Raw genomic sequence first — 23292 nt, 5'->3', positions numbered from 1 at the left:
ACTATTAAATGTGTGTGTGCTGCTGCTGTGTTTATTATTGCTGGTAATAATGGTAGGCTGTTAAAACGCTGTGCTGATGACTCCCTGTTCTGGCCTGGGGTAGGTGGGTTGTAACAAGGTCTATACAAGCACCTCTGACGTGATGACCCATGAGAACTTTCACAAGAAGAACACGCAGCTCATCAACGACGGGTTTCAGCGGTTCCGTGCCACGGAGGACTGCGGCACTGTGGAATGCCAGTTCTACGGGCAGAAAACCACTCACTTTCACTGCAGGTGAGACAGCAGGGAAGGGGAGGAATCCTGCCTCAGAGTTGCGTGATCTGTTTGCCTCCTTCTGCCAAGTCATAAATTGAGGAGTATACACAGGGACTTGATTTTCCCTGCTGTGACCTTCTCAGTACTGCTCTTGAGAGAACTCCTGCTCAGGGCAGATGTGATTTCTAGGATCTTGCCACAGACCACTCTGAAGGCAGGATTGTGATCTGAGGTGATCTGAGGAATGCATACCCACTAGAAAATGCATCCTAGGATCATGTGGGGAAGAGATCGCAGTGCTCTTCAGAGTTCGACTGAAGTAGGCCATTAATATACTGCTAATGGCACTTCCATGCTAGAGTTCTCCCCATCCAACAGTCAGCCAGCTCATCCCTTTCAGGGCCAGACTCTGCCTCCGGTACACAAATGCTCTTCTATTGATTTCTCATGTTCTTGGGAAGAATAGGAAAGCACAGTTTGTACTTTTGTCCCCTTTAGCTGCTGTTTTGGTTGGAACTTTTAATGGTGGGTGCCTGCATCCCCATGTCATTGTGGCTGTTCCTCAAAGTGGAGCAAGCTTCCCAGCTCTCTCACACGGCAGCATTTCTGCTTGCCTTGGTGTCATGGGTTAATCCCCATAAAGCTCCTCAGCCCCTTTGCAGCCAGGGCCATTGTCTCGTAGTGGCCCCAGTCCTTATCCCAGAGGTAGGCAGGTGACAGCAGTTGCGTTGTGCTCCTAGCCCACACAGCCAACCACCCTCTCCTCCTCGATGCCCTTGCAGGCGACCTGGGTGTACATTCACCTTCAAGAACAAGTGTGACATTGAGAAGCACAAGAGCTACCACATCAAAGACGATGCCTACGCCAAGGATGGCTTCAAGAAGTTCTACAAGTATGAGGAATGCAAGTATGAGGGCTGTGTCTACAGTAAGGCCACCAACCATTTCCACTGCATAAGGGCAGGCTGTGGCTTCACCTTCACCTCCACCAGCCAGATGACCTCCCATAAACGCAAACATGAGCGCCGGCACATCCGAAGCTCAGGAGTGCTGGGCCTGCCTGCCTCTCTCCTGGGGTCCAAGGATAATGAGCAAGAGGAGTCCAGTAATGATGACCTTATTGACTTCTCTGCTATGAGCTCGAAGAACTCCAGCCTGAGTGCCTCCCCCACCAGTCAACAGTCTTCCGTTTCTCTCATAGTCCCAGCTGCACCCTCCTCTGCTGCTGAGCTTGCTTCCTCACAGGCCAGCAAGTCTGCCAACAGCATGACACCAGCCACCAAGATCTCTGGCCTGCTCTCCCAGGCTCTTCCCAGCAATATACCCTTGGCCCTGGCACTCTCCAACTCAGCACTTCCTGGAACAGCTGGATCCTTCTTCCCCATCATCCCCAGTCGGGTCTCTACACCACTTCCAGCCAGCTCAGCTAATCTGATGACTGCTGCTGGTTCTTCTGGCACCAATCCAACATCATCTGCTCCTACGGATTCCTCATCCCAGGCCATTTCAGGATCTGGTGAGCCAGCGGCTACTTCTTCTCCAGCTCCAGCGGCATCTATAATGGAAAGGATCTCTGCTAGCAAGGGATTAATCTCTCCTATGATGGCCAGGCTGGCAGCAGCTGCGCTCAAGCCCTCCGTGGCACTTGAAGCAGGTGAGTTACCCTCATCAGTGGTGCTAGTGTTGGGAGGAAGAGCAGTGCCTGATGACTTGGAGAGGAGTGAATGAGAAGCCACCCAGTTGTCCATGGGACCGGAGGTGGGGAAGAGGTAGTAAAGGAACATAAATGGGAGAATAAATTTGGTCATGTCCAGTTAACCCTTGAAGAGGGCAGTCTTGGCATGGTTTCCTGTGGGGCCTGGCTATACCCACGTGGCCAGAAGAGAGGCAGGAAACACAGCTTTGCCCAGAAATGGAGCAGGCTCTTACCAGATCTGAAGGAAAAGCGTTGCTATATGTATCACCTAGTTTGCTGTAGGCGGAAAAGAGAGAGGCACTGTACTAGAAATGGAAATGAAGAAAAAGCTTGGCCAGTACTTGCAGGCCAAACAGCAGCCTAAGCCCTCTTCTGCAGACTGTACCGAGTTTTGCTGGGCCTAGTGGTGTTGATCCTGTAGCTCATTGCCAATTGTTTTTCTGATCTGGGGGTTTGGTTCTGTGCTCCAGCTCTGTTGTACCAGCTGCGGGTTTGGAGGTAGTGTTGGTACAGTCCACAAACTGGACCTTTCTCCTGTTCAGTTCTTGCAAGCCGTGCTTCTCTCACCCTGCAGCTCCCTGAGGTGCAAGGGTCCCCCTGCAAGGGGCAGCAGCACTGTGAGAGGGGTAAAAAATGGGAATGAGAAGTCCCCTGGGGTAGCTCGGAGCTCTTCCCGCTGCCACCTAGCCCTGGGGCAAGTACGTGCCTGTGCCCAGCCCTGCCAGCAGGGATGTGGGGCTCCCTCAAGAGCACAGGGTACCTCCACAATCTCCTGCTGAACGTGGTCAGCTCACGGCGGGCAGCGCGGCGGCATGGAGGGGAGGCTCTGCCCGGCAGCACCCTGTGGCATGGGGCTGCCCCCCAGCCTCCTGCCCGCGGCGTGGCAAGGCCAGAGCAGGCTGCCGGCCCCTGGTACGCGAGCGCTGCCGATGTTCTCTTCCACCCAAGAGCAAACGAGGGAGTAGGACGAAGCGATCTGATTAAAGAGGGAGGGGAACTTTCACATACTTTTAAAATTATTATTTGAAAAATTGTTTCCTAAAGCAGAGAAAGGTCATTGAGGGAACTATTTTCCTTTATTTTTTAATAAAATGCCACTTGCTGTCTGAGAAGCAGCTCGCTGTCAGCTGTACTGCCGGAGGGTAAATTAATATTTTAGTCACTTGGGGATTGTGGAAAAAAGCTCTGCAGACATGTTCCTGTCAGCAACTTTTTTTCCCTCCTTTTTTCTTTGCTGTTCTTCCTAATTTTTTTCCTTTAATTTGTTCTCCCGTTTTCCCCCCTTTCCTCTTTTTTCTCTTCCTTTAATTTGAATTTTTCGTGCATGGGCTCAGCACTAAACCTCCCCCCAAAAGCAGAAGAATTCCCCCTTTTTGTGGGGACAACGTGATGGCGGTGGCAAGAGGTCGCGTGGTTTGAGCCAACCCCATTGGCTGTCACCTTCGATAGCCCTGACGGGGCAGATGCTCCTGCTGGGCACGCGCAGTGGCGGGCCATCGCTGTCGCTACGGCAACGCTGGGATTGGGGACGAGAAAGGGGGCTTGACTAGCAGTCGAAAGCTGCCACATTGCCTCAGCATTAACAGAGTCTTTAATAAACGCTTAAGAGGCAGCCCCGCAAATTAGTTATGACAGTTTGTGCAGAGAATCAGGTCTCCCCCACGCTCCTTCCGCCCTTCTCCTTTAAAGGGCCCATAGCCTGGACAACTTTGACATAATTTTGCAATAATTATCACTTGAAGAATTTCCACGCTGGAGTGGACGTCAGAACCCATCATGTCAGCTTGGCAATAAACGCTGACCAGCAATCCCAGCACTTCCCTCCCCCCACACTTTTTCTTTGCTTTTTCCATTTATGCACTGGTGCTAGTGATTTAACTTACTTATTTGCCACTGTAACCTCATTTTAGACCTACATTTTTCATTTAATTTTTGCATTTAATTTCGGTGCCTTTCTCAAGCAGGGAATGGACAACCAGCAGCTCCCGGACGGTTCAATCCAGTTCAGGTGAAGCAGGAGCCTGCGGAGGCCATGGGATCATCATCTGCCACCAGCCAGGACTCCTTGCAGGAGCACAGTTTGGACCTGAGCGTCAAGGATCACGGGTGAGAGAAGCGTGCAGGCAGGCACGCTTAGTTCTTTTCAGCATCAAGTTCTGAGAAGTTTCCATACCTGTAATCAGAGAGGACACAACATGTTGATGAAAGGCAATTTCGCGGCGGCTGAGTTGGACACAGGAGCATTTGCACTGATGTAATAGGGCATTGAATCGGGTGTAAGAGAGGCACCTTCCTGAGAAATTGGACACACAAAACAACTGGGTGTCAGGCTAGCTCTGGTCTGGGTCTGGCATGTGCTAATCTACAGTTATGGTGATGAATCTTTGCACTTGCGCAGATGTCAGTGCACCTATCTCAAAGCGCGTCCCACTTGTCCAGCATCTCTACTGAGAATAGGAGTGTTAGGGGATTGTCCTGTGTGGAAAAACTGCAGAGGAACCGATACTGGGGATAAGTGAGCCTGCTCCACTTTGACCTCTGTATACATTCCTTTCCATACTTTATTTAAACAAGCCTCAATTTGGGACTCCAGCACTCGTGGTCAACTAGAGCTATTACTGATGCACGTGAAATACTAAGGTTGCCTTTCAGCGTGCTTCGCTGTGGCCATAAGGATTGTTGCCTTGCTTTCTCTGCTGCCGAGCGGGCCTGTGTCCCTGGCAGCATGAGTCTTCTGTCAGCATCCCCACTGGTTTTGTGGCATATTTTGGAAAGTTCTCATGGGATGAAGGATTAAAACACGGGGTGGGTTGTGTGGACACTGGAGGAAGAGGTCTGGACTGTTTAATAGCCGAAAGAACTAAATTCTGCAGACTTGGGATCTTCTTTCTCTCCCTCTTGGCTATCACAAGTAAGAGAGTTTGGCCTGCCCAGGGGAGGGTGGGCATCATTCTCTTCCTCCGGATGTAGCAGGTGAGGAGCGAGGCCGCTTGAAGGGAGAAGGATTAATCTCAGTGCTCACAGTCCCTGTGCACATCTTAACTAAACCCTGTTGGTTTGTGTGTTCCAGTAATGAATCAAATGGCCACACAGTCTCGGCAAATTCATCTCTTTTATCCTCGCTTATGAATAAGGTAAGAGCCATCCATCAAACGCCTTTCATTCCCCCCACCAAGAGAAATTAAAGCTGCGATGGCGGGGAGGGGGGAAGAGATGCGTTTGTTTTTTAATGTTTTGCCTCTAATAAGATGAGTTTGTACCATTTAAATTTTGAGACCATTTTTCATCGGGTATAATTTCAGAGCCACTGCTTACGAATTAATTTAATGAACTGGCTGAAGAAATATATTGCAGCCTCTGACACCTTTTTTTTTTTTTCCCCATCCTTTCTAGACAGAGGAGGGCTCCGAAAGATTTTTTTTTTTTTTTTTTTTTCTTTCCTCCCTTCCCATTTTTATTTCCAGAACCTGGCAACTTCTCTCTCGCTCTCTTTTTATAGTTACTCATTTTGTTTATTTACTTAAAAACATTTTCTTTCATTGGGGGGAGGGGAAGGAGAATAATTTGTTTTTATGAAAGAGAAGAAGAAAAAAAATTAGAAGTTTTGAGCCAAAATCATCAATTTCTGTCTTTCTGGTGTGAATAATGGTGTCCAACAAAGCCCCCTTTACCATGTTCTATAATATTTATTTTAGATAATGCACGGTTTCTTTTTCCTTACTTTTTTCCTTAAATTATACATCATCTCAAATATATATTTCCCTTTCACATGATAAATTCTACTGTACCGAGATTAATTTTGCTGTTGTATACAACTGCAGCAGAGATCAGGGCAGGCTTTGAGCCATGCTTTAATATTCTACTGTGTGATAGGTTTTACAGGCATAACTATTGCCATCCCCTTGGCTCTGGGCGTTACAGGCATCAAGGCCATATAACCCTCAAGAGAGGGCAGAGTGACTTTGCCTAGTAATCTCTCGCCTCCTTTCTCTCTTACTTCATCACTCTTTTTTCTCTGTGGTGTTTAATTTCTGCATTTATCCTTACGCCACTTTTCTCCTCCATTGGCTCTCTGTTACACTGGGTTTTTGATGTTCCCTTTTAAACTTAATTTCTTATTTGTTCCTGCTTATTGTCCCTTCAGTGATTCCAAATATGCAGCTCTTTCTCTAGTGAGTAAATCTATTTAGTAAGTCTGCTGTCTGGGGTCTTGAGTCATTCTGAAGGCCCCAGCTCAGGGAAATTCTATTTCAATAGGTACTTCACTTGAAAATCCTCAGGAGAATATGAGATTTAAGCATATGCTTAGAAATAAGCATTTGTTTGTGTGCAGCCCTGCATAAGATTCTTTATGTTGTGCAGAGTAAGTGTAGCACAGGTACAAAATATGAGTTCTTCAGGTTTGCTCCTTTTTTAAAGAAGGAATGGGATTAACTGATGACATAAAGCAGCAAAGAAAAGAGCCCACTGATTTGAAGGAGCCTATTCCAAGACTAAGGCTTGGAGAATCAAGCTCAGTGTGCTCAGGAACACATCATGCTTCTTTCTTCCTCTTGCTGCACACAATTTCTGTTCGTGGAGGAATCCTTCATTATTTGTCTAGGAAAAAGAACCCTTTACAGAAACTGAACGCTCAACAAACACCAGTGGAAAAAGACGACCTGAATTTCTGACTCCAGCCATAAAGAGCTGCAGTCTCCACATAGCAGCAGGGGCTTTACCTTCAGGGGGCATTAAGAGAGCCTCAAATAGCCAGGGTTCCTGTAGCGTATTGCAGTTTATTTAGGGGGGTTGTCAGGCTTAATTAACTGATATTTATAAAGGGCTTCAAGATCCTCAAGTGGGTGGAGTTTATAATGCAAGTATTGGGCCCAATTCTGCATTTTATTCATGCTGCGAATTTCACCGTTGTTACTGGATGTAACTGAGAGCACAGCAAAGCAAGAAAGGGTGCATTTATTCTGAAAGAAAATTTTCTCTCTAAGCACTCTTGAGCAAGTTCTTTTTTCTGTCCTGCACATCATACGCCTGGACCTCTAAACCTTCTCTGTGTAGAATCTATTTGAAGCCTTTCACACAAGGCAAATTGTGAGTCCCAGTCCTGCTTGGTGGAGGATATGTCCATTTAGCACAGAAAGTGACATAATTTCTTTATTGAAGTTAGTAAGAATTTTCCAGGAACTTAAGTGGAGCCAGAATTTTTCCCCAGTTGAATTGAGATTTCCCCCCTCCCACCCCCAAACATACCTGACAGTCACTTTAAAGAAGGAGACATCCTTGTGGCTGGGATAAGACGATTCTAAATAAACTAGAGCTTACCAGTTCTATCACTAGCTCTGTACTAAGAGACCAGCATTTTGTAGGAGCTATATGGGGTTATTGATGTTTAAGCCTGCACACCTTTTCCACACTCGAGCTCTGTCTCTCTGCACCTCAGTTTCCCCATGTATAAAACAGACATGATGCTTCGTTACTTTACACGAGAGCCATGAATATGAGATGGGCACCAGGTACTTTGTGATAGCTGGGTGGAGGATGTAGAAGACTGAGGTGTTATTAAGTTTTGCTGGGGCAGTTGAGGCAGCCTGCGCAGATTTCTTGTCTTCTCTTAATCTTTGAAGACACAGCTTTCTGTGGGCAGTCCTGAGGGTATCCAGACCGGCAGCGTCCACGGCTGTGTGCTGGGCTTGATGCAGTGTCTATGCTCTCGTTCCAGATGTCCAAGACCAGTGCCAGCCTTGGCAACCTGCTGAACATTAAGACAGAAGGAGATGGCAGCCAGGCTGCGGCTGGAGAGCCAACACAGTACTTGGGCAAGGCAGTGAAGGCACTTGTCCAGGAGAAGCTCTCTGAGCCATGGAAGATGTACCTGCACCGGTAAGGAGAGCATGGAACTGGGAATAGAGGAAAGGGAAAATGATTTCTTTTGCAAAATGTCTGGCTCATTAGTTCACACTCGAATGCAGAGTTCTCTTGAATGTAAAGGCCTGATTCTGTGATATGCCGATCACCTTCTGGAGTGCATTTAGTCCTCAGTCCCGACTGGCTGCAGTAGGTGTTAATGTCCTGTAAGCAATATCTGTTCACATAGAATTATTTTGCAAAGGGATCTTGAGACCCAGCTACGAGCACGGATCTTCACATAGTACTGTTAGCCTACACTTCATCTTAGGCTCCTCTTTATATTCCCGGTCTGCAAGTCCGGGGGACCCACTGCAGCTCGCTCTCAGCACTGAACTTCTGTTGGACCACGTTTAGTTGTTAGCGCAGGTCACAGAAGCCTTAAAATGCTTGCTGTGGCATTTCCTCTGATCATGGGAGTACGCCACTGAAAGAAAATAAGAAGTATGAGGGGTATGGGAACTGGGATGGTTTCTGCTGGTTTTGTTGTAGACACGGAGGCTTGAAAGGAAAATGGAACAGATACAAAACTCACCCACACACAGACACATGCACATACATGCCCAGACAGACACATGCTTTGAGCATACACAGATACACCCAGGCAGACACATACAGGTTTGCGCTCTGACACAGATGCTGCCTACAAATGCCTGTGGACACTTCGTAAATCACAGACTTCAGTGGAGGAGACTAGAAAGTCTTCTAGTCCCTCTGCCCCTGGCCAGTGTGAGAACCTTCCCTGCAGTCCATTTGCATTTTGTCCAGCCTAGTTTTAATTATGCCAAGCAGTGTGGCTATTTTCTTGTCTCTGCGAGCATTATTCTACCACCTAAAATGTTTCACTGTCACGATTTTTTTCATGGTATGCTGCCTGAATTTCCCTTTTTGTAATTTTGTTGCAGTTCTCCTGGTTTTATCCCCTTGAACCACAGCAGATAATTCCTCTCCGCAACTGGAGTTCACCCCCTTCAGATAGTCACAGACTTTTACCATACCACTTAACCAAGCTTATTTACTTCCTTTACTCTGAGTTTGTAAATTAGTCCCTTCAGCCTGCTGGCCGTGTTGTTGCTGTCGTCCTTCTTGCTGTTCCCTGAACGGGTGCAGAACTGGGCTGCCATTCCGCTATCGCCACACCCGATAGAAAAAGCTTCCTGCCCCCATAGATGCAGCTCACAATTGTGCTACCTTGTTTGCATCTATACTGCATAATGTATACGTATCATGTTTGCCATCCACTGCTACATAGGATTGCTTTTAATGTTGCTCTCATGAGTCCCGTATGTATAAAAATACCCCCCCCCCCAGGTGTATTAGCTGTATATTTCCAAATATTCTGAACCTTCTCCCTTGTCGTGCAGGGCCTCTCTGTTATTTTTCTCCTCTTGCACTGGTGTTGCCAACTCCTCCCAGTTTAGTATCTTCTGTGAATTTCATTAACACGCTGTTTACTCCTTCTCCTAGATTACTAATGAAGATGTTAAATAAGCTCAGACCTAACCAAAGTCATCCTTGCAGCATTCACAAGATGCCTCCTCCCAGCTCAATATGTTGCCGTTTGTCATTAGCCTTTGTTTACGGTCCTTCAGCCAGTTTTCAATCCATGAGGTAGCATTCACATCCAGGCCAATTTGAATTAATTCTAAGCATATGCGAGACTGTATCAAAATGCTTTACTAAAATCCAAATATATTGCATCCCTTCATCCACTAATTTTGTAATTCTATCAAAAAAAGCAATTAAATTTGTCTGGCAAGATTTATTCTTTATAATCCTGATGCTGTTTATTGCTCATGGTTCCTTTATCCTCTAGATGTTTAATGATTTTCTCCTCCCTCTTAATATTTGTTCCATTACTTTACTGGAAGGAGAAGTTAAGACTAGAGGTATGATAATTGCCAAAGATCACTTGTCTTTTTTTTTTCCTGAAAGAATCAGTACCTAGATTTTTTTTTTTTCTAATTTCCTAGTACCTCCCTCTTCTCTATCGCTTAAAAAATAGCAAATAGTAATGCAATCAGTTTGTGAGTTAATTTCCATTGCACTTCAGAACATACATCACCCAGACTGGCTGATTTGTGCATATTTATATTTTCCAACCAGTCCCGTTATCTGCTCTTCTAGAAGGTCTTCATCTTATCCCTAATTGTCTGCTTTGTCTTTAGTTTTCTATCCAAAGCAAATTGTATAAGGCAGCCATTTTTGCCTCATCACCTCCCATTTTTATCGGACCTTCTTTCTAAGTACAATACCTCTTGTCCCTGATAAAACAACCCCTTTGGCTTGCAGTAACTTGGTTTCTTATCTCTTACCACACCTTTACTTTCCTTCATCGTCTCCCTGCAAGCGTTAACTGACTGCATGTATTCTATATCCACTGACCTTCCTTTTCCAATGCAAGTTTTTTTTCTTTTTCCTTTGCCCTCAAATTGTGCAGAGGTCCCTCCTGGGACCGCACAGGCTGCTGTTTGTTTCTTGCTTTCCTGCTCATCAGAGCAATTGTAGTTTGTTGTATCTTAATTATGCAAGATTCCCCTGTTAAGTTTCAGATCCTTCCTGCCAGTGTTTTTTACTTGATTTCTCGATTCCCTCTGATTCTGGAGTTTCCTGAAATCACATGTACTCGTGCCGCTCTTAATAAGTCTGGACAATCTCAGCAGTGGGTGAGCAGTGAAACCCTGCTTAGTTGTTTTTGCCCGCTTGACCATTTCCTCCGAGATGACAAGAGGCTTATCTTAGATGGTGGCTTTTGCTCTGGTTTTTGCATTGCAGCATTGTTTCTTCTGTACTTCAGGGATTGTGTTTTTCAGTATTCATGCATATTAGGCTGTAATTGCTATATAGGCGATATTTCATCTCTCCCATCTATGTGATACCCTCTTGTTTCAAGGTGGGGGGTAAGCGGATTCTGGATCTAGATTCCCTTGAACCACTGTTGTTTCTTCCCTTTTGCTACTGCCAGTAGACTGAAACAGAAAAAAAAAAGACCTGTAATGTTTCAGCAGTGTCCTCTTGGTCTGGATTTCCCTTAATTTACTAATCTTTGATCGTTCCTCAGAGCCTTGGCTTTTGTACGTAGGCACTCAAGAACACTAATGATTTTCATCTTTTGTTTCGGGGTAGTTCTGTACTTTGCTCCCACTAAAAGTGAATGGGAGTTTCTCAGTCAAGTTCCATTGGAGAGAAATTAGGTTCTTGTTCTGCCTGTTCAGATCTATATAACAGGCAGTAATCAGGCAACAATGCCAGCAGTGCTGTTTGTGCAGCAGGGACAGTGCCGTTAGAAAACAGAATGGTAGTAGAGTTGAAAAACAAAGAAAATATGTCTGTTCCAACACCGCTTCTCTTCCGGGACCTTCCATAAGATGCCTGTTTATCTACTTTGGCCAGGTTTGGTACCAAGGATTTCTGCGATGCACAGTGCGACTTTCTCCATAAGGTGCATTTCCACTGTGTCGTGGAGGAATGCGGTGCCCTCTTCAGCACCCTGGATGGAGCCATCAAGCATGCCAAGTAAGTAGGAGAGCACGAGTCTTGGGAAACCTTGAGAAAACTCTACAACACGCACACTGCAGGACGAGAGAGACCTTACTGAGTAACTCTGTTCAAGAGCAGGAACGTGGGCGTTCCTGAGGGCGGCAGTTTGGGCACCCATATGCTTCCTGTGTAAATGGGCTCAGCTAAAATTTTTGCAGCACACTGTCCTCTTTAATTTTGTTTCACGATAAATGCGCTCAACTTGTGAAAAAGATGTGTCTCTCACAGCGTTGGCAAGGCTGAGAATTGGATGTTTCTGTTTTTCCATAGCCTACTTGACTATGTGTGTTCAAGGAGACCCATATTTCTCGCAGCGCAAGAATACACCATACAAAGATAGAAGAATATATGGGAGGGAGAGGATCCTGTAAACCCAACCGTTGTCAGAGGATACAGACTTTTTGTGGGGTACACAGCTCCCCATCACTGCAGTGTAGAAAGCATTTTATTGTTCTTCGTCTTGTCATGACAAATCTCTTTTAACAAGTTTTCCCTAGCCCTTAGTTTATATGGTTTTGTTTAAGAGTTTCAGATCATGTGGATAAGGATCTTGAAATGAAGCAGTCAAACTGTCCAGCCCAACAGCAACCTCCTCCTTACCTTGCCATGTTCTATATTATAAACCCTTCATCATTTCACATCATTTTGTAAAGTAGCAGACAGCCCAGAGATTGGTAGCCAGAACTGTAGGCTAGATAATATGGCCTATATTACAGAGGCTGTACAGCATGCTCAGAACCCTGGATGATTCTTGGGTGAAGAATGAATTTAAGATCTGCTCCCACTGTTACAGTGAGGGTACTAGCAAAGGAAGGGTGGGATATTGGAAATTTTCCCTGTTGCAAATTTCTGCGGAGCATGATTTGCAGTGCAAAACCATGCCGAGTTCCTTTTAAAGGCAGGGGAAGATTTGCCCGAGTAAAGAACGAGTAAGGCCTTCAGCAGCTGGCCACCTGACTGATTCTGAGGGGGTTTAAAGGGAAGGAGATGTTGCAAATTTCAAGACAGAAAGATCTGTTAGCACAGTTGGTCTCTGGCGTTGGATAGTTCCCTGTGGTTCACTGCTACAAACTTCTGGCTTCTCACAACAGCGATGGGAAGCTGCCCTCATAGGCATCTTGATCTTACTGACCGCAGCGATTCTTGCATCTCTCTGATTTCAACGTGTTGCTGCACCTTTCTGTCTCCACACCTCTTAATGAATTCCCTTCTCTTCACAGACAGTCTAGGAGGCCTCCAAATCTTTCTACAATGTTTGCAGAGCCCCTTTTAGGAGTTAACCTCAGCTAATTTGTTTGCACATTCCTGTTGATGTTTAATCAAGTTATATGCAATGGTCAAGAATTTATGTCTGAATCACACTGTCTTTTTGCAGTTTTCACTTCCGAACAGAGGGTGGAACTGTGAAAAGTAACTCCGAGTCTCCCTTCTCAACTACTACTGAGAATAAGGCTTCACTGGCCCCTTCATCACCATCTGCTACTTCTGTCACCATGGCAAGTGCTCCTGCCCTCGACGTGCCCACTCCAAGTCCAGCTACTGTGCCCTCTGCCCCCACACTGCTCGCTTGGAAGCAGCTGGCTTCAACCATACCCCAGATGCCTCAGATCCCAGCATCAGTGCCTAACCTGGCAACTTCACCCTTGGCAACGACCTCCCTGGAGAACGCCAAGCCTCAGGTCAAACCCGGATTTCTCCAGTTCCAGGAGAAGTAAGTTGTGGATGCTGCTTGCCTCCTTGTGTCCTCTCCAGCCTTGCAATCCCCTCTTTACTGTGCCTCAGAGCATAGTACTACATCTGTATTCGCCCACTGAGAGACCTTCTGTCCAGAAAGTACTCTGGGCTTTATCTCACAGATATATAAAGTCTATAAAGTCTAGAAAATACCTTCAGTTATCCCAGGAAAAAGCAAAATTTTCCAGTACATCTGGGAGCACTTTTAGGTATGAGTTTTGAGGAGAAATAAACTTGCTGACATATCACTGAAGCATTTTTTATACCTCACGAGAGGTGTACAGAAATACAGGTGTGTCTGCAGTATTTTTGACCCAGAAGGCTACCGAGGAAGCATAGCATCTTTAGAGTTTTCAGCGTGACGCCTGACTAGCCCACCTCCAGATCTTGCTGCAAGTCTGCGACTTGCCACGAGTGTCTGCAGCTGAGCAAAAATCAGTGGGCAACTGAGTGCTCAGTCATGCAAAGGTGAGGTGTGACTGCGGCGAAGTATGCAGAACTAAGAGTAGGTGCTTACAGATTGCTGAAAAGGAGCTTGTTGGATTTCTCCTGGATTTGTCCCCAGTAAGCTCTATGGCCTTTTCCTAGCAAAGCCATCTGTAACTCAGTATAATACAGCTTCTTTTTTATTTTTTTTTTGCAGTGAAGAGGACTGGGGGTCAGATAGTGGAGGGGGCACAAGTGCTTGGACTCTACCAGGAATGGGTCTCAGCAGCTCAAGGAATAGGGAGCAATTCTCTCTCACTTCAGATTTGTCAAAGTTTTGCTGTCCTGGCTGAACTTCTGTACAAGTGTAATGAGTCTCCGTAAATTCTGTGCCTCTGGTTTTGCAGTGTTAGCTTACAAAGTAATTCACAATGGAGGTGTCTGGCAGAAGGTAAAACATAACCTTGCTGAACTTCTTTTAAAACATTAAAGAAGTTTCACAGTGTTGGCTGTGATGATGGTGTTATTTCTGTTAGATAGACAGAAAGAGGCACAGGAGTTATGTAGCTTACAGGAGGACACAGGAGTCCAGGATCAGGTTAGGCATTACAGCTTAGTTATTCAGGCTGGTGGAGTATCAGTCTCTGGGTCGTATATTGACAGTCATTTGTCTGCTTTCAAAGAAGTGTATTAATTCTGTTTCACGTACCTGAGTAGGTATCGCTGGGTACAGTGCTTGGGATCCAAGAGATCAGTGTTCGGCTACCTCCGATCTGACTGTTTGTGCAGCCAGAAATCCATGGACTGGGTGGGGCGAGCATGGTACCAAAACCGTTGAGCTGATTAAACAGGCCACTGCTGATTTTGTGTAATCAGGGGAAGCCCTGGCATCTTGCAGTGTGCATGCCCAAGAGTTTCATTTCAGTTACACAAAATTGAGATGGGAAAAACTAGCTGAATCCATTGAGTACAGGCAGAAAGGGAAAAACAGCGTCTACCCAGATCTTGAGACAGCTTCACATTGGAAGTGTGGCCCTCAAAGACTACAGAACCCACCAGGCATTGCTGTATTTTAATAATCTTAATCAAGAAAGTGCACTAGCTTGGTGGAATTGCAGTAGTGTTGCCAGCATCAATTTTACTAAAGAGGAAGGTGGCTATGGGAAATCTGTAGGCCATGTTTGGAACGGAGGCTTCAGCTGGGCTCCCCTTGAATTTACACTTTGGCAAAGAAACAAATGTGTGAAATGAGTGAAGGTGATGATTGGGTTTTGGATGTATTCCAGTGATCCCTGCCTGGCAACGGACTGCAAGTACGCCAACAAATTCCACTTCCACTGTCTCTTTGGGAACTGCAAGTATGTGTGCAAAACCTCTGGCAAAGCAGAATCCCACTGCCTGGACCACATCAACCCCAACAATAATTTGGTGAATGTGCGAGACCAGTTTGCTTACTATTCGCTGCAGTGTCTCTGTCCAAACCAGGTAAGAGCAACTCAAAAGCAGTGTTCTAGCCTGAGTACATCTGCGGGAGAAGAATGGGAAAGAGCGAGTAGACTACTCAGTAGGAAGTGAGGCTGAGTGGTTCATTCCTGGTCTAACTACAGAACCACGGAAGGGTCTTAATTACGTGGTCTAGCAAAATGTTTGGTTTCCATCAAATTGGAAATCGCACTGCTTTTATGTTTCTTTGACTTGGGTGAAGCGGACAAGGCATCTAGAATGATCTAAGAGGCACGAGATGAAATAAAATAAAAATGGATGATGAATACCAAGGAAAGCCATGAGTTAGGTTTGGGATATTTCAAGGTAGAATAGTGCAATACAGAATACATGACAGCAATACAAAATACACGACAGGGAACAAGTTTGCATTGCGGCTTGTGGAAGATAAAATGGATGTGATCTAGAGCATCAGTTCAGGCCTCTCTCTCATGCCTCAGAGGGACAGCATTAGTAGCAGGCAGATGAGAGTGCATTTGTTTTAGATATGCTTAAAGCAACCTGCCTGTTTGCTCCTCTCTAGCACTGTGAATTCAGGATGCGAGGGCATTACCACTGTCTTCGTCCTGGCTGCTACTTTGTGACTAACATCACCACCAAGCTGCCCTGGCATGTGAAAAAACATGAGAAGGCAGAGAGAAGGGCAGCCAATGGCTTCAAGTATTTTACCAAGCGAGAAGAGTGTGGCAGACTAGGTGAGTTTTCTTCTCTTTCCCCTGTCACCTTTCTCATGTGGTCTGTCCTGTGTCCGGGCTTAGAATGGCGTGAGTTAGAGCCTGCAAGTTATGCCTAAGATGTATTTGATCATTAAATCACTAAACAAGAAATGGAACACAACAGAAAGCAGTTCCTGATCTGCCTGAGTTGAAGCATATGTTCCCAAATAGACCCAAGTTAAATGGATACTGTAATATAGAGGATTATATATATATATTTGTTTGGAGATACAGCTTCTCCTTTGTTTTTCCTTTTTACCTAATTGTCAAGGCCTTTTTTTTTGTTGGGTTTTTTTTTGTACTTTGTAGTCTTTTGGGCCTACTGCTTGTCTTGGGTGGAGTTTAAGGGTGCTCTTAGGAGTGGAAAAAAAAAAAAAAAGCATAGGGGAAATGCCTGTTCTGATGAGTCCCTTGTGGGAGAGCCTTCCTGTATCAAGGAGTTTGCTGCTTTGCCTGATTCCAGGCAGCTTCAAATGAAAGGTGGTTTTTTTTTGTTTTAGCAATTGCCGGTGCGGCATATTGAAAGCTAAAGGGCAAATAACTGGAGATAGCAGTATGGAGAGGAGCATTCAATAAACTACTCCCTTCTCCTCCGAAACCATTCTCCACATCCACTTGTGAGCAGCAGGGAGTACAGCGCCGTGTCTCCCTGCCAGCCTTCCACCAGAGCACGGCCTAAGGAAACACCCGAGCTGTGGCCCAGCCTCAGACTGTGGCTTGCCCACTTGCCAAAACTATTAGCAGCACTGCAGTAGTTGTTATTAAATCTAAGTGCCTCTAGTGTAAAGCTGGTAAAACAAACGCACAACAACAGAAAGTAGAATGCATTCCCAGGTAGGTGCCTAGAGCTGAAAGCCAGGGCTCTGAACTGGGGGAATCCCTAAAGATAGTTCCAGCAGAGCTCTCTCCTGAACTGCCTGGGATTCACTTAACCCTTCTAGTTGTGTTTTGGCTTAACAGTATCACAGACCCCGTCTTCCCTATCAGGCCTGGTTGGAACGAAGGCTGAAACAAAACAGGGTTCAGAAGAACACTTCTGGGTGCTGTTCTCTCACATTGCAGGGAAACGGCCACAATAACCAGAACCAAACTTTTCTTTTCAGCTTTGAATACATCAGGAATTTATACTCAAATGGTAGCTTGTTTGTGGTAACCAGGGTAATGAGCGTCAACACGCCACAGCCCGTACTTACCTAGGTCTCATTTACACATGTCAGTAGATTCAGCAGTTGCTGTTATTTACTCAACTTTAGGTGTTTCAGGTGATAGCAGGGGCTAGACAAAGCAGGACAATGATATATGACACCCAGCCTACACCGATGCCCTAGCAACAGGCGAGCCTTCACCTGCTCTGTGCTGATACTCTTTCAGTCCCGCCAGCACTGTTTGTTCTCCATCCCAAAGAACAGCGCAACGTGATGGGGAGGGCAGATGAGGTGGGACTGTGGGGGAGTGCAATACCTAAACAAACATAAACTTGGCATGCACATAAAACACTATCTGTGAGCTAAAGAGAGGCCGGGTGATTCAGGAGCTGTTTGGCAGCGAGGCGTCTGCAGGCTGTGCATGTGTCAGCAGTGATTATTTTTGGGAGCGATGGGGTACATGCATCCAGCAGTATGTAATTATGCCTTTAGGTTGGGCTTGCCATGCAATAAACATACGTTTAGCCAGCCCTCTGCATTTGCCTATGTAGATACAGGCAGCGTGATGGGATGGTGTAGCTGGATGTGTTCGTGTAGGTGGACATGGTTATACCAACATGTAAATGCATGTCTGCTTCTCTGTACATCTCTGCGCTTTTTACGTTGCATATGTATATAGAGCAGGTGCAGAAAGCACTGGCCTGCTTTAAGGGTTGTCAGTGTTTCTGAACAAACACACAACAGATTTTTGTATGTATGTTTGTGCGTGTATAAATAGATACACGTGTGTATGGGTGGGGGAGGGAGAGACAGATGAAAAACACGTACATACGTAAGTGAAGGTGGATGGGTGTGAGAGAGATGATAGATGAGTAAAACTGAGCCTGTCTGTAGGTCTGTACCTCTAAGGGTATGGCCGAGGGATGATGGAGAACAGACAGAACCTGATTATTAACATAGCTGTGTTTTAACTGCAACAAGCCATTATTTATCAGCTGTAGAATGTAGCTGTTTAGGATTGTCTGTTAATGAGATACACAAACTCCCAGCATGCATGGCACTACCCACGAGGAGCGAAATGTGTCAAGTGCTGTATGCCAGAACCCATATAAATTGCTTGTTGTTTAGTAGCTGCCCCTATTACACAACTAATCTGGAGTGGCAATAAACACTTCTTGGCTCATTTCTACCTGACCAGAGAGCATACACTGTCCAGAGCTAGAGCTTTTAAGAGACTGCTTTTCTGAGAGCACAGTTAAAGGAAAAAAAGAGAAAAAGAACTTTTCATTTCTAATCTAATTATGAGCGTGTATATTCGATTGTAACTTCTGTGATACAGTTAAATGTCTTGGTTTTGTTCTCTTTGTAAAGGAAAAGGCGCTAGCAAAGACTGAAGAGCATTAGGCACTACTAGATGTAATGGTAATGTTCCTTTCTTTGTAACAAAATGAAGAGGGATGGGACTAGTCTGCAGCTCAGGCTCACTTCTTAAATCTATGTACACTGTAATCCTCTCTTGCAGTTGCTCAGCAGGCAAAAGATCATGGTTTTTTTTTCATTCAGGACTGTTCCTGAAGAACCCGTGGCCATTGATAATCTTCAATCCACCAGAAATCCATGTAGCAGCAGCCTTGTCCCGTCTCCAGATCATCTTCCCTACAGTCCCTCTCCCTCTTGGTACCTTTCATGTACTACATACGATGGTTTTGTGTCTGTAGGTTGCAAATACAACCAGGTGAACAGCCACTTCCACTGCATTCGAGAGGGCTGCCAGTTCTCCTTCCTGCTCAAGCACCAAATGACATCCCACGCCAGAAAGCACATGAGAAGGATGCTGGGGAAGAACTTCGATCGTGTTCCTACTCAGGTGACTCACTGGTTATTTAAGCTGGAGATCCGCATGTAGTGTTGGTCCCCTTGGTTGCTTGCTGCAGAACTGCTTTAGTGCCAAGACGCTTGTACCCAGACTCTTAAGGATATACGTCTGCACTGGGGGATGCAGCTGGGATATGCGAGTTCACCCAAGCTAGCTTTACCTGGTTGGACTTCTACAATACAAGGAAAGGTGATGAAGCATAGACATCAAAGCATTACTTAGTGTAAACAGCTTTTCCTTGTGAATTATGGAGAAAAAGAACTGAGAAAGATAGGACTAAAATAATCATATTTACAACTTGCACTCCCTCCCTGCTCTCTCAATATACACCAATTGGCTTATTAAAATTAAAGTGCTTAGGATGTGGAAGAATTGAACGCGCTGGTTAAATCAAACATTTCCTGTTGCACGTAAAGAATTATTTGCTGCTTCCACCGAGGATGGGAGAAATACCAGTCTTGAAATTTCTCTTCCCTTATTGATTTGGAGTTAGTTTGGGGCACTCCTTGTCCTCTCAGGAAGTAGCACAGCGATGCCGTTGCTTCTTTTCTAACACATAACTGAGAGCAACTGGCAGATTAGGTTTGCCTGTTTCATGAATAAATTGAAGAGTTTCAACTGCAGCACTGAGCTGCTGCTCAGAATAGCAGCAGTCCTGCAACCTCCTGCTTGTTCTCCTCATTCCTTAGTTGCTTTAACTTCCACTGACTTGGGAGACGAAACAAGCCAGCTTTAGTTAAACGCCTGTGACTGATCTGACCCTAAGGACATCTTCTGGTATATGAAAAACAAAAGGGGTCATCTGTAGAAGCAAGATGGGAACCCCCCTTTCATTCCACAATATGGGCATGAGAGATCCCTGCTAGTTATCAAGCACTGTCAATAAGTTAATTGTTCAAGTCTAACTGCTGTTGGATTTCATGAGCTCACAGATGCCAAGGAACTGGTGTTACTGTTGTGGTAGCTCTTGTTCTGAACACAAAAAGCTTAGGTACAAGAATCAAACTTAGGAGAGATTTAACAAATAGATTTGTCTTCACTACTCTTCTAGTACATGCTGAGTCTAGCCCTAAGAATTTTAGTACATGCTGAGCAGAAAATGCTAGTTTTGACCTCCATCTCCTTTCACTGGCAATCCTGTCTCACTTGAGCAGTGGAGAAGTAATAATTGTGGCCTGAGCAATCCTGGGAGCATACAGTGCGAGTCTTACTCTATTGCTGTGCTTAGCCCATGGAGCAGTCCAGCGAACAGCAAAGCAAGGATGAAACCACAAATCAGGGCATGTGGCAAAGCTAACCAGATTGCTGTACTGCCACTTCCTTTCTGCATTTAGATGTACTAACTCGTTTTTCCCATTCCTTAGTGCTCAGTAGGCATTTAGTGGTGTGTTTGGATATACATTGCTCTTGGGTACCTATACATGTAACTACTCGGAGGACACCAGGCCAGGCCAGGGCACAGCAGCCGCATGTGAACAGAGCATACACACAGGTCACTGGTTTCGGTCTGCGTTCCCCTCTTGCAGTGTCTCAGCGTGCAGGCACTAGGACGGTCATGTCAGTAGTCGTGTTTCCAGTCTCTAAATGCAGCAGGACCTACACAGTAAGGTAGTAATGCCAAGATTAACACCTCCTGTTTTTGAATGCATCAGAATCCACACACCAGGATACTGGTGCCAAGATTAACACTCCCAGCCTCTGAGCGCATCACAATTCACATACCAGGATACATGTGCCAAGTTTAATGCTCTGAGCTCCCAGAGAAGGAAGATTCGTGCTCCTAGCCACAGTGCCATGGGTTCCACTCACGAGCATGTTCCAGCTATCCCTCATGAACTGTGGCAGAAAGAAATAAACGTGCAGACAGATGGTTTTGGTCTTGGCGTCTTGCTTTTGGTGTGAAAGTCCCCGTCCTGTTTTCTTGCTGCAGGTTATTGGCCACACTCCAAGAAATGAAAATCTCCCCCAGGTTGGCAGCATGGCACCCAGCCCAGCCTCATCAGGAACCCCAGCTTCCTTTCAGGGACCCCCGAGCATGATGGACACTGAAACAGATGAGTACATGGATTACACTGGCTGTAGCCCTGGGGGTATCTCCTCTGAATCTTCCAATATGGACCGCAGCTGCTCCAGCACTCCAGTGGGCAATGAAAGTACATCAGCAGGTAAGAGAGAGGCGGGCGGGCGGGTGAAATGGATCATCAGTTGCCTGCTCTCTTGGGAGATAAACTCATGAAGAGAGACCAAAGGACAACTGCACCTTAAAATACAAACTGTACCAGCTTCACAATAGTGCCTTGTACTAACCTAGCTCCCTCCATCATTTGTGAGAAGAGATCCATCAAAATGTCCACCTCAAGCATCCATGAACTAACAGAATATCTTTTTTCTCCCTCGGTAAGAGGTTTTTACCCTGTGTCTTGGAGTTGGATGTATTTTAATAACTGATTTAAAAAAAAAAAAAAGAAAAGTTGTGGGCCTGTTCTGTACTTGGCAGTTCCCCTGATATCTTTTTGTATTTTCTTGTGCAGCTTCTGAAGTCAGGCACTTTCCTATACTGTTGAGGTACAGACAGACTGTACAATAGCAAATATTACATACATGGGGGGAAAAAACCTATCATATCTTCAGAAATCAACATATAAAAGCAGCTCACTGAGCTCCCTTCCTCATGCAAAAACTCTTGTTGCACTTTGTGCAGTGCTGCACAGAGGAGACCTCCATCATCCCCTCTTTTTGGAAGTAAGTTTCTGCCGTGGTTTCCTGTTTGCCAGGATAATGTGTAGCCATCTCCCAGCGCCCGGTATGACAGGGTTATCTTTTCAGTAGTCAGATACCTTTTATGAATTCTGTTATCATCTAGTGGTGATCCAGGGATCTCTTAGCTGTCCTTCCTGGGGTTAAGTGTTACATTCTAGATAGGCAGCCTCACTGAATTTGCTTTAATTTCATACACATTTTCCTACTTTTCTTTCCCGCACCGGTTAGATGAAGGTTAGCATATAGCACATCTAACCATGCGTTGTATGAACACTGCTGGGTCATGACAGTGGTTGCCCCATGACCTTAAAGCTCCTCCACAGAGTTCTGGTGGGACAGTGGCTCCTGGCACTTTCTCCTTTGTCGGTACGCCGCCTGGCCCACGTCACACTTCCTAGGAAATGGCCCCCCTCCGCTAGCCAGGTAGCGAGCAACTCCACCCACCCGAAGTGGAGGAGCACCCTCACAGCTATTAGTTGGTACAAGCTGGCACCATATGGGTGAACAAGGACCAAACAAGCAGGAATTTCTGCATGAAAGCCTGTAGCTCTTCCCCCATGCCACTAAAGCCACCTTACCTTCTGCAGAGACAACCCTCCTCTTCCTGATGCTGTCAGTTCCTCACCTTCTGTTTCTTCTCTGTTACAGTTCTGTTTCATACATTTGTGAATGTATTTTCCATTTTCATCATATTGCTTCTGCTCTTGGGTTCTCATTTCAGTTCTTTTGTTTTTTGTTTTGGTTGTTTTGTTTGTTTTTTTGTTTTGTTGTTTTCTTTTTTTTTTTTTCCCTTTTTTTTTTTTCTGCTTTTTTTTCTCTCCACATTCTCCAGGCTGCCTGGTTCCTTCTACTGCTACTGCTGCTGCCGATGATGCTACCCACAATGCACCACAACCTCAACCACCATCTCTGCCTCCATCTTTCTCACAAGCCCTGCTTAGGTCTCCCCTTCCCACCCTCCCCTATCTTTTCTCTCCATCTTGTCTCTCATACTCTCTGCTCAGTGCCACTCTTGGATCCAGCAGAGGCATTGTCATGCCTGCCGCCAGCACCACTGGGTTTTCGCCCATCATTGCCACTCCAACTCCAGTAAAAAGTGACGTTCCCTTAGTTCAGGATGCAGCAGGTAACACTTCTTTGCTTTCTCTCTTAGTGTCCTGTGCCCATCTCCTTCCCCACTCACCCTGGCCACGTTTTTTTCTCTGCACCTTTGGTTCAGTACAAAAGCGTACATCCCTCTGTGTCTAATTTAACTTTATCCAAGGGCCTGTCCATGCCTACTCCTTTTGTCTGCTGACACAGTAACCACAGCTAAGAAGGGTAACCAAAAGCACAGCAAATCATTGAGGGGCATTTGGATACCTGAGAGCAATTTCCACCAATTCCAAACTATGAGAAAAATCTAACAAAATGCATACTAAAAATGCACTTTCAGCTTCTTGATAACAGCAGGGTGGCCACAAAGCAAACTTTTGCTCATGTAGCATTAACGGGACTTGGAATTCCTGTTCAGATCTTCCAGGCCACCGAACCCAGTGCCCACCATAGTCTGCTGCACACATCTCAGCAGGTAAACATCTGACAAGGTACCCAGTTCCCATATTTTTATGGATCTTGTAAGCTTCACTGCTTCCTATTCATATACGAAGCCATAAAATTCAGGGCTGCTTTCCCCAGCACCAGTAACAGAGTGAAGTACAGTCAGTGTCACTACGATGACATCATCAGACAGCTCAG

At 45.6% G+C, this 23292-nt stretch overlaps 2 protein-coding genes across 2 annotated transcripts in view; one reads left to right on the top strand and one right to left on the bottom strand.

Annotated features, from left to right (window-relative positions):
• CASZ1 (castor zinc finger 1) overlaps window positions 1-23292 on the top strand; it is a gene marked incomplete at its 5' end in the record, with an annotated part of 92730 nt that overhangs the window by 65182 nt on the left and 4256 nt on the right. The window contains 12 exons of the mRNA XM_082329162.1: window positions 104-276; window positions 1041-1912; window positions 3919-4060; window positions 5025-5088; window positions 7671-7831; window positions 11249-11371; window positions 12771-13106; window positions 14842-15040; window positions 15582-15753; window positions 18638-18786; window positions 20726-20960; window positions 22388-22681. Coding sequence (XP_082185288.1) covers window positions 104-276; window positions 1041-1912; window positions 3919-4060; window positions 5025-5088; window positions 7671-7831; window positions 11249-11371; window positions 12771-13106; window positions 14842-15040; window positions 15582-15753; window positions 18638-18786; window positions 20726-20960; window positions 22388-22681 — 2920 coding nt within the window. The remainder of the gene's footprint in view (window positions 1-103; window positions 277-1040; window positions 1913-3918; window positions 4061-5024; window positions 5089-7670; window positions 7832-11248; window positions 11372-12770; window positions 13107-14841; window positions 15041-15581; window positions 15754-18637; window positions 18787-20725; window positions 20961-22387; window positions 22682-23292) is intronic.
• PEX14 (peroxisomal biogenesis factor 14) overlaps window positions 20761-23292 on the bottom strand; it is a 102274-nt gene continuing 99742 nt past the window's right edge. Inside the window, exon 14 of the transcript XR_014230085.1 lies at window positions 20761-20840. The gene's annotated coding sequence lies outside the window, so the exon portion shown is untranslated. The remainder of the gene's footprint in view (window positions 20841-23292) is intronic.

The sequence above is a fragment of the Platalea leucorodia genome (assembly GCF_965183815.1).
Source record: "Platalea leucorodia genome assembly, chromosome: 17".
In the NCBI taxonomy this organism is placed as follows: domain Eukaryota; kingdom Metazoa; phylum Chordata; class Aves; order Pelecaniformes; family Threskiornithidae; genus Platalea; species Platalea leucorodia.
Note: the sequence above shows the minus strand (reverse complement) of the source record. Positions and strands in the feature narration are given on the sequence as shown.